The sequence below is a fragment of the Diaphorina citri genome, unplaced genomic scaffold (assembly GCF_000475195.1).
Source record: "Diaphorina citri unplaced genomic scaffold, Diaci psyllid genome assembly version 1.1 scaffold960, whole genome shotgun sequence".
In the NCBI taxonomy this organism is placed as follows: domain Eukaryota; kingdom Metazoa; phylum Arthropoda; class Insecta; order Hemiptera; family Psyllidae; genus Diaphorina; species Diaphorina citri.
The window spans coordinates 37,495-47,400 of record NW_007378391.1 but is presented as its reverse complement, the minus strand read 5'-3'; the positions used below and the strand labels follow the sequence as shown (position 1 = coordinate 47,400).

General features: G+C 38.6%; 1 protein-coding gene across 1 annotated transcript in view; it reads left to right on the top strand.

The window, feature by feature from the left end:
- The window catches only part of LOC103513342 (alpha/beta-gliadin clone PW1215-like), a 7,326-nt gene extending 633 nt beyond the window's left edge, over positions 1-6,693 (top strand). Inside the window, exons 3-4 of the mRNA XM_017445783.1 lie at positions 3-439; positions 6,524-6,693. Of these exons, the coding sequence (XP_017301272.1) occupies positions 3-439; positions 6,524-6,693 (607 nt within the window). The remainder of the gene's footprint in view (positions 1-2; positions 440-6,523) is intronic.
- Positions 6,694-9,906: the final 3,213 nt, after the last annotated feature.

The window sequence follows — 9,906 nt, the reverse complement described above, 5'->3', positions numbered from 1 at the left end:
AGACCCCCACTCCTCCCCCCCCCGACGCCCCTCCCACCCCCACCACCACGACCACGACCACAACCACCCCCCCTTGTCCCACAACAACCACCACTACAGAACCCCCAACCACCACAACATGCACCACAACCACTACTGAGCCTCCTACAACAACTTGTCCCACAACAACCACCACAGAACCAACAACAACCACCACAACGCCATGTCCAACTACCACCGAAGAACCAACCACCACCACGACCACGACCACAACCACCACCCCTTGTCCCACAACAACCACCACTACAGAACCCCCAACCACCACAACATGCACCACAACCACTACTGAGCCTCCTACAACAACTTGTCACACTACAACCACCACAGAACCACCAACAACCACCACTACTACCACCACCACCACTACAGAAGCACCCACCACAACCGCCTGTCCCTCAGGCTGATGGGAATGTCAACCATTCACATAACGACCGTCCCAAACCCTTCAACACTACCTCTTGCAAGATCCTCAAAGTTTGTCACTCCGGAAAACGACCTCTACTATGTATGAAAAGACCCCCAAAACCATCGTTTGGCCTTCAAGATGACATGATCCTATGGCTAAAAATATCAATGCCCCAGCTGCCGAGCTTCTCAACGCTACTTTTTGTGAGATTTGCAGAAATGGTCCTCAATGGAAATTGCCAGACTTCTACATTTTTTCCGTTAAACATTTAATCGGAAATCGTCGACAAGGTTCCTCTAACTCTTATTTTCATTCAGGGGTTTTTAGTAGCTGTTGCTTGGAGGGCAAAAATAGATCGATATAAATAGTCAACTTCATTTATTAAATACATAAATAGGAAATTCAATTAAACGTAACTTATAAAATAACTGTTTTTATTTCAACGGTGCTCGGGGTCACTTTTTGAGATCAAAGCTAATGGAGGAGTTGCAATTGGGAAAATATTATTAATAAAAGGTCGATTCCTACGTAAAAAGTTGTGAAAAATCCAAATATGAGGTCACAACTCCGAAAAAGTAACTTTAAAAGGTCGAAAATTCAATTTTTAATTGCCGTTCTAATGAAAAAGTGCAAAGAGTTGTGACGTCAAAGTTCACGATTTACCGGTATTTTTTAAATCGATTTATCTCGGTATCTAGAAGTCGTAGAAGAAAAAGAAAAATTCCGTTGGTCCTCATTTTTCCTGTTCTATGACTTTAAAACATCACGCAACTGATCTATTGGATTAAGGAATATGATTGTTCTCTATCTTATTGCTCTCTATCCAATACTAAAATGAACAAATTGGATTGCTCAGTTGGGTTTAGTTTAATCTCAAGGAGTAGCCCTGGGGATCACGGACAGAATTTTTTCTCATGTAGATTCGTATAAGCCCCGACTTTTAGGGCTGTTTGCCCCTACAGTTAAGTATAGTGGAATTCTGGAAAATCAAGTTTTCAAGTATTCACTTACTGAAGTTGTTCCCTACTTACCTTGGAATTTATCTAGTTAAGTCATAGGGTCAGAAAATAAATTGAAGGTGTGGAATATCCTTACATATTTAAATATCTACAAATTAAGGTTTTAGATAGAACCCCCCCCCCCCCCCAAAGTCATACCTAAAACCCCCAAAAAAGTACTTTTTATTACCATTGGAGTAGCAGTTAGCTGTATTTTGACTTCATTTTGGTCGTTTTCGACCGCTTTTTGGCGATTTTTAGCTCTACTGACTAAACGGTTAGAGATATTGTAAAAGTTATAAGGGAAGCCACCAAAATCATATCTAAGATATCTATAGCTAAGCATAATTTAATAGGATAAGGAAGGTCGTGTGATGTTTCTTTTTTAGAGGACAAGGAAAGTAAAAAGTCGATAAGCTCGGTTGTTTCTCAAGCGTCGATGTGTGTAATACAAATGTTATGTATATTGACACGATAAAAACATTTGCAGTGAAAGTACTGGTTGTGTGTTTGTCTCGTTACTTTTTGCATTTACTTTGAACTGGTGTGCCATTACGGTAATCGGTCCGATTATATCATAAATATTATGGACTGGTTTGGAGGACTGGATTAAGAGACCTACTCAATACGCATCCCTTCACTGTTGGAGAGGGACTTATCAACTTAACACCTGTACTACCTGTAGTGGTCTACGGTCTACACAAATTAGGCAGTCTGATCTTACGCTCTTTATCTCTTCAACGGCGAAACATAGAAAGTGATATTTTTCATCAAATATACCCTTTTCGCTATGCAGAGAATGTCATAGGTAGGGTTTGATCAAACTTAATTTCTCAATTTGTTCTCATCTAGCGTTATATGCCATGCTTAATTGGCAAAGTCTCTCGTCTGGTAAACAGGAGGGCGAGGGTTTAATCCCAATCGAGTTATGGAATTTTGGTCCTAATATTACTTGAGAATTTGGGGTAAAGGGACTCTTTAGTGACTCTATATTCAAGCAGTATTTATGAGAACTTTTTTATGGTTTAGGTGAGGGCTTCTTCCTCAAATTCTCGTCGGTAATGTTAACTCTGTTCCTGTGTCCGGTTTTCTGGTTCTGGACTTCTAAGTAATACGATGCTAACATGTTCAGGTAATGCAATCAGGAGCTCACCTCTAGATACTGCAGACTTGCTGAGTGCAGATACATATACTCGTAGAAGATTCAATAACACGTGAAATGCAAGTCAGTGGCCCAGAAGTCTGAAGACCTTAGGTCATGCTATGGTCCACCTAGCACCAGACAATGATGGGAACCTGGCCCATAGTCCGCTATATGTTATGTATTTGCGAAGATAGCAAGATACCACTGGAATGTTGTGTTAAACCAGTGCGATTAAGTAATTGTTTTCAAGCACTGTTTTAACCCATTGAGTACCAAGTGGAAGTTTGTAGGTATTGGGAAAAATGGGATTTTAACACTTCAGATGTAGAAAAATGGGATTTTAACACTTAAGATGTCAGATTCTAAATATACTAAACCCATCACCGTTTACATTTGCTGGCTCACCAAGAAAAACGGCTTCTACGAGGCCAAAAATTCTTGAGAAAATTTGCTTTATAATATGTTGAACCCTTTCGCCAAATTTCATCAAAATCGACAAACAGACAAAGTATGGATTTTCAAATTCGCCGAGTTAAAACTCAGAACCCTCTTCGTTCATTCAATAATTCATAATCACACTGATAAAAGGAACCAACCTTAGTTTCTATTCAGATAGGGTAGCTCTATTCATTTCTCGCCTGGTGTGTTTATTTTCGTTCTCATTGTAAACAAGAACTGTGAACTGTGTTGTGTACCATGTCTGTTATCAGGACATCTTGGAAGCTTGCGGGTTATCAGGAACATCGCAAGATAGAATAGAATGTTCTTGAGATTTCGTGGAATATTGTTTGAGAAAACATGGAACGTTGTTAAGTTGTTCTCTCAAAATAGAATACAGGCAAACTGGGATAGTTGGGAAAACTGACTCTGCAAATATTACCTGGGTATCTTGTTTTCGTATCTCTATTATAGACAACTTTCTATTCAAGTTCTAGGAAACGGAACTTTTCCGCATTAGGCACCGTGTACCAGGTACGAGCAAGATTGGTGATATTCAAAATCGCCGATTTTATATGCGGTTAGGTAGCGTACAAAAAGATTTCTCACAATCATAAATGATCTTCCTGGGAAATTTACTGTTAGGGAACGTGAAAGAGGACATTTTAGCAATTTTTTAAAATAGAGAGGCAGGTACATATATGTAAGTACCTATGTAATAAATTTATTTCCTTTTTTTCGGGGGGTTTTGATCCCCTAGAAATGTTCATCGGTGAAATTTGGTACTGCTCCATGCTCGTACATACTGCGAATTACGAATTAACTAAGTAGCGATTCAAGTAACAGATTTCTCACAATCATAAATGATCTTCCTGGGAAATTTACTGTTAGGGAACGTGAAAGAGGACATTTTAGCAATTTTTTAAAATAGAAAGGCAGGTACATATATGTAAGTACCTATGTAGGTTATAAATTTATTTCCTTTTTTTCGGCGGGTTTTGATTCCCTAGAAATGTTCATCGGTGAAATTTGGTACTGCTCCATGCTCGTACATACTGCGAATTACGAATTAACTAGCGATTCAAGTAATGGATTTCCCCAACACATTAGGATTAGATTAGAGTTGGCCTCCCTCGATCGAAGTAGGCACTTATCTACTCTGACATTAGTTGCAGGAAAAATGTTTTGATCAGATAAATTAGGTATAGAGAAATTTGAGGAAAATTTAAGCACCTTCTTTGACATTGATGGTTGTAGGAAAATTCCTTTGATTAAATTGCATAAGTAAGTTGTATATCTCTACAATACCTTCTATCTACTGACCTTAAGTAATTATTATAAATTCTAGAAAATTTCGAGGAAAATTCAAGCGATTTAGATTATGAGATCATACAAAAATTGCGCCGTGATCCAAATTACCTATTCCACGAGAAGAAATTTTCATTTTCCTTATTCTTCTGTGCCATTTATCGTGTACTTTTGTAAAATACTCAAGTATAACATACCTACTTGGTTGTTATAGGCATTGTTAAGTATGTCACAATTTTTCGTAATTAATCAAAGTTTGCCTTCTAAGAAATATTTCTTTTGTACAGATGATTTAACACCTATTTCATCCCCTCCCTCCACTTTCTCTCGCCCTCCCCCCACAGGTTTGTTTTAGAACTCCCTCCACTCTCACCACCCGCCGACATGACCGATCCGAAACCGATTGTTACGAACCGATTCGATAGTTTCGCCTATCGAATTTGTCGCGAATCGATGTGAAATAATAAATCGATGACGAAAAGCGACGTCGGCGTTAGAATGGATTCGCTGGAGACAACGCCCACAGCGGGTCCTGTGTCTTCTACCCCCTCCAAATCTTCATGGACCAATAGCAGGAGCTCTTCCCCTCGCCGCGCTAGAACGTGCAACTCCCTGTAAGTGTCTCGACCAATCACAAGCCCCCTAGACTTTGGGGGGCGTGGTCTGCTAATAACTAACACTTTGCGTGGGCTTTAACACCTTCGTCGTGCTAGAACGTTGCAACTCCCCTCCCTGTAACTCTCCTCTACTTTTAACCAATCACAATTCTCCTAGACTCAAGGGGCGTGGTCTGCTAATTACTAATGCTGACTAACACCTTTTGTGGGCTTGAACATCTTTGTCGTGTTAGAACTTGTAACTCCCTGTAAGTGAGTCTCATCTCAACAAGGTGCCTGGACCTTGGGGGCGTGGTCTGCTAATAACTACTAACACTGGCTAACACCTTTTGTGGGCTTTAACACTACCTAACTTATTTGTCGTGAGCTTTTACACCCTTTAACCTTTGGGCACATAGGCACCAAGCGTTGAAAGGCCTACGTTTTCACCAGGTCACTTTTGGTTGGATTGATGTTTGAACCGATGTTGAGCCTTTGTTTTAATTTGTCAAAATTTAAAGTGGTTTTTAGTCCGTCCTTCCTTTATTATTACTAATAATAAAAGGTATAGTGGATGGACTATTGTATTCGCTTCGGTGTCGTTTGTCTGTCTGTCTGTCTGTCCCCATAGAAGGACTTATCCAAACCTGGTCGAAAAAATTTCCGGAGGAAAAAATTCCCGGAGGGACGGACCCTGCTTGTTTTTCTGGTGAGAAACTTCGAAGGCGACTCCATTCTTCGATGAGTTGTTCTATTTTACCCATGTCAATAATGTCGGAAAAAATTGTTCTACTTACTGATGAAATTTTTTTACATAATCTGGTAAGTACATATAATTTTTTTTGCATCTCCACCAATTTTGTAAGTTGTAGTATTCACATCTCCACTAATTATACGGTTTGTCTTTTTGACACCTCCATAAGGTAGGTATTACGAATAATGTTATTTAGACTGCCAGTGTAGGATGGAGTGAAAGGTCTTTTTTGCCATCAATTCCAAGGGCATTGTTTTGGAATTCCTAGCGAATTATTACCTAATTACTTATTTGAATAGTCTGTCTAGACACGGTGTTATACAATCTTCAAATAATTTTTACTCATTTTCTGTTTACTCCTAAGTTCTTTGTAAATGTAATGTAAATGCAATTTCTTTGTGTTATTATGTCACAACTTTGGTGCTCACTGCAGCATTGTAGGATTTTTCCCAATAACTCAATAATCCTAACATCCAATGTTTACTTACCATGCTGGCACCGGTCGCTATGCGCATTTACATGTCATATAGCTACTCATTTTCCTCACGAGGCTGAGTGGGCCCCGCTACAGCCAGTCACGGAATCAATCATTTGCATGATACAAATTTCTTGACCCCGCCGGGAATCGAACCCGGGTCTCCCGCGTGCAAGGCGAGTGCAGTGACCACTACGCCATGGGAGCTGTCCTAAATTCTTTAAGCAATCTGATTGGTTGATTTCAAATTTTCAGCCAATCAGTTTGCTCCCTAGTTGTAACAGTCAATCTTACTTAGTCATAGTTTAATCTCTGAGGGTGGCCCAGGCCATAAGAGTTACAGATTGCTCAATACTAGTGTGTTAAAACAATGGTTACATGTTCCAATTGTCACAGGCTTCTGAAGAAAATCAGGACGTCACGTCAACCAATTTCGGAAAGAACTGATTTGGGAAATATTCTGTCGGAAAAATCCCACTGTTCGGAAGAATCATTATGCTGTGGGGAAATTTCCTGGAGTGTGGGAAAATTTTGAAGTGGGAAAATCCTGGCGTGGGAAGAATTGTGTGACATCGGTAGAAACATTGACAGCTCACAAATTACAAGGGTCGGTAGACACATTTTCCTTCCATCCGTGTTGACAGTTTCTGTTCTCATTTCTTTTCTCATTCATCTCACATATGCTGCTCGATTTGTTTTCCGTTTTACAGGATGGAAACAATGGAAGTGTTTACAGAAAAAAAGTTTCATTATCAAGAGGTTTGATCAAGCGCGCAGTCTCAGAGTGTGCTTTTTGTGAACTATCCCAATATGCATGCTAAAATCGCAACAAATACAAAATCACCAAAGCAGGACTATCATCATTCTCTTCTTTCACAGCATCTTTGATATCAGCTTTCCCAGTGATGCTTTTCATACGACAAGCGCAATAACATTCCAAAATTGAATTTATAGCTGTCTGGACGGTAATAATTCATGCCAAACCTCCCGTTCCCGTTCCTGGAACCTCATCATGACGTGCAAAAAAGTTAACTCGAACGCCAGAGCTTGTTCTCGTTACTTTTTTATGAGTGCAGTTTTCTGCCATACACACATTGCTTCGTCCCGACAGTATAAACTCCATGGAGAAGAAGGAGATAAGGAGAAAAGCGTTCAATCTAGTTGGAGAGGTTCCAAATTTCAAATTAAACTTCTGACGTTTTTAACAAGACTGGAGAGACTAGAGGTGCATGTAATGGGTTCCATTATGTCGTTGTGTGTTGTGAAGGACTCTGAGAAGGGCACTATGGAGAGTGAAGGGCTCTATCAGTAACACTTTATTTTTGTACAGAAAATTTCCCAAGTACCTATGCTGTTTATCTCCACTTGGGAAATCCGCTGGTCTGTTTCACTGTGTTCACCAGTTACCCTGTTGTTAAGCTTCGAAATTGACAGTAACTTTTAGCTTATATGTAACTATTATTTTATATTTTATAAGTATTTTAAAGTATTCTTTTGGGTATAATTTTTGTTTATTTGGACACCATCTAATATTGTAGACTAAGTTGGTCCCTCTCCTGTTTAAAAGTTTAGACATCTTGGTTAAAAGTGCTGAACATTGGCACATATTAGTCCTGGTGTTTGGGACCAAGAGTTTCCTTTATCTTTGCAATGTACCATCTAACGATCTAACCTAACATATCCGTGGTCGTTTGATGTACCATTAGATGACTACTTGACAGTTTCGATTGCTTGTATCACTCGAACTCGAATCTCATGATTTGGACTAGGCTATTTTAAGGTTAGGCTTATCTTCATTCGTTTCCAGCAACATCTCTCTCATTTTCCTTGAAGAAAACCTAGGTTTACCCAAGTAATAAGGGTTTTCCAGTCTCATTCTGGCAGTATTTGCAGATTACAGCATCGATTTCTGCTTCCTACTCTATTCTCCGTTTAGAATTACATATTCAGATTCATTCCTCATCTTCTATTCAGATACTGCTAATCTTCTTATAAGACGTTATTTATACCTAATACCTCGCTTTTCTTTTTATCCTTTTCAGATGTTTTCCTCCTTTTCTTCTCCATTTCCTTTTTTTACTCCAGAAACAGAATTTGTAAATAGATTCATTCCTCAGACAAGATTTTTTTCAAACCTTGTTTTCTTTGTCGTTTCCATATTTAATATTAACAGTCTTCTCTCTTGCATATTTAAATAGACTTTTCTTTCCCTATATTTAATATTAATCTTTCTTCCATTAAATCCCTTTCCTTTGTTCTTTGTGACCATAGTTAAAGTATTACTAATTAAGAGTGACAGCGTTAGTCACTAATTAAGCAGCGTGCAGCGAGGCAGGGCGGGAAGGGAGTGTTGTGTGGCGGGATCTCATCTGGACTTGGGGTGCCGAGTCCTGTGCAAATGCTCTGAACCCGCAAGCAGAGGTGTATTAACGTGCTGGGTTGCGCAGAGCGCGCAGCCAGGATGCGGTCAAGTCCAGATGAGGGCTCTCAAGTTTCCTAATTTCCATCACGTCAGTTGCGTGTTCAGATCATGTCAGGGTCACCAATTTAGCCAACACCTGAGAGCAGCCTAAGATATAGTGGAATTCTGGAAAATCAAGTTTTCAAGTATTCACTTACTGAAGTTGTTCCCTACTTACCTTGGAATTTATCTAGTTAAGTCATTAGGGTCAGAAAATAAATTGAAAGTGTGGAATATCCTTACATATTTAAATATCTACGAATTAAGGTAGTTCAGAGATGGAAATTGTGGAGAAACGAGAACCTGCGTTTTCTATGTAAGATTTTATTTGTGTTGAGTGTTGTTGTGAGCGCCACAAGGTATTTAAGTAGGTAAGTACCTGACCAAAAGCAGATTTAGCATACTCACCTACATATTTTTATCTACTGGGAAAATCCAGAAAAATCCAAGAGTAACATTTCTAAGTATAGGTACCTACCACCTACCAATGTACTAAGGTGAAAGGCTAACCTTTGGTCTTGTCTGACCTACAAATTCCTCTTATAAAGTACTAGGAGATAAAATGAGAACAAGTATTTGATTAGATCAATATTTCATTCCAATTTATTACATCTCTAGAACTTGCAAAGTTGAACAGTAATTTGTTAGATTGGTATGTATTTAGTAGATAAGTGTTTAGGTACCTATGTATGTAGTTATTTATACTAATGATTCTATGCTTATGATTATATAAGTACCTAATGAGTGTAGTACCTACAGGACTGTTGCAGAGTGTGTAATAGGGAGGAATAATCAAAGCTTTTTAAACAAGGAGGGATTTAATTAACCCTTTTTGAGTAAATAAGTGTTATTCAAAATGAGTCTCAAAAACAATCATATTAAAACATGTTTCAAATATTCACAAATTTAAGTAAGTTCCTGCTTACTTTTATACCTACTTACCAGTTTTTTGAAGTACCTAATGAGTGTAGTACCTACAGGACTGTTGCAGAGTGTGTAATAGGGAGGAATAATCAAAGCTTTTTAAACAAGGAGGGATTAACCCTGCTTGAACCCTTTTTGAGTAAATAAGTGTTATTGAAAATGAGTCCCAAAAACAATCACATTAAAACATGTCTCAAATATTCACAAATTTAAGTAAGTTCCTGCTTACTTTTATACCTACAAGTTTTTTGTTAATTAAAAAATCCTCCCAATACCTCTAGAACTTGCAAAGTTGAACAGTAATTTGTTAGATTGGTATGTATTTAGTAGATAAGTGTTTAGGTACCTATGTATGTAGTTATT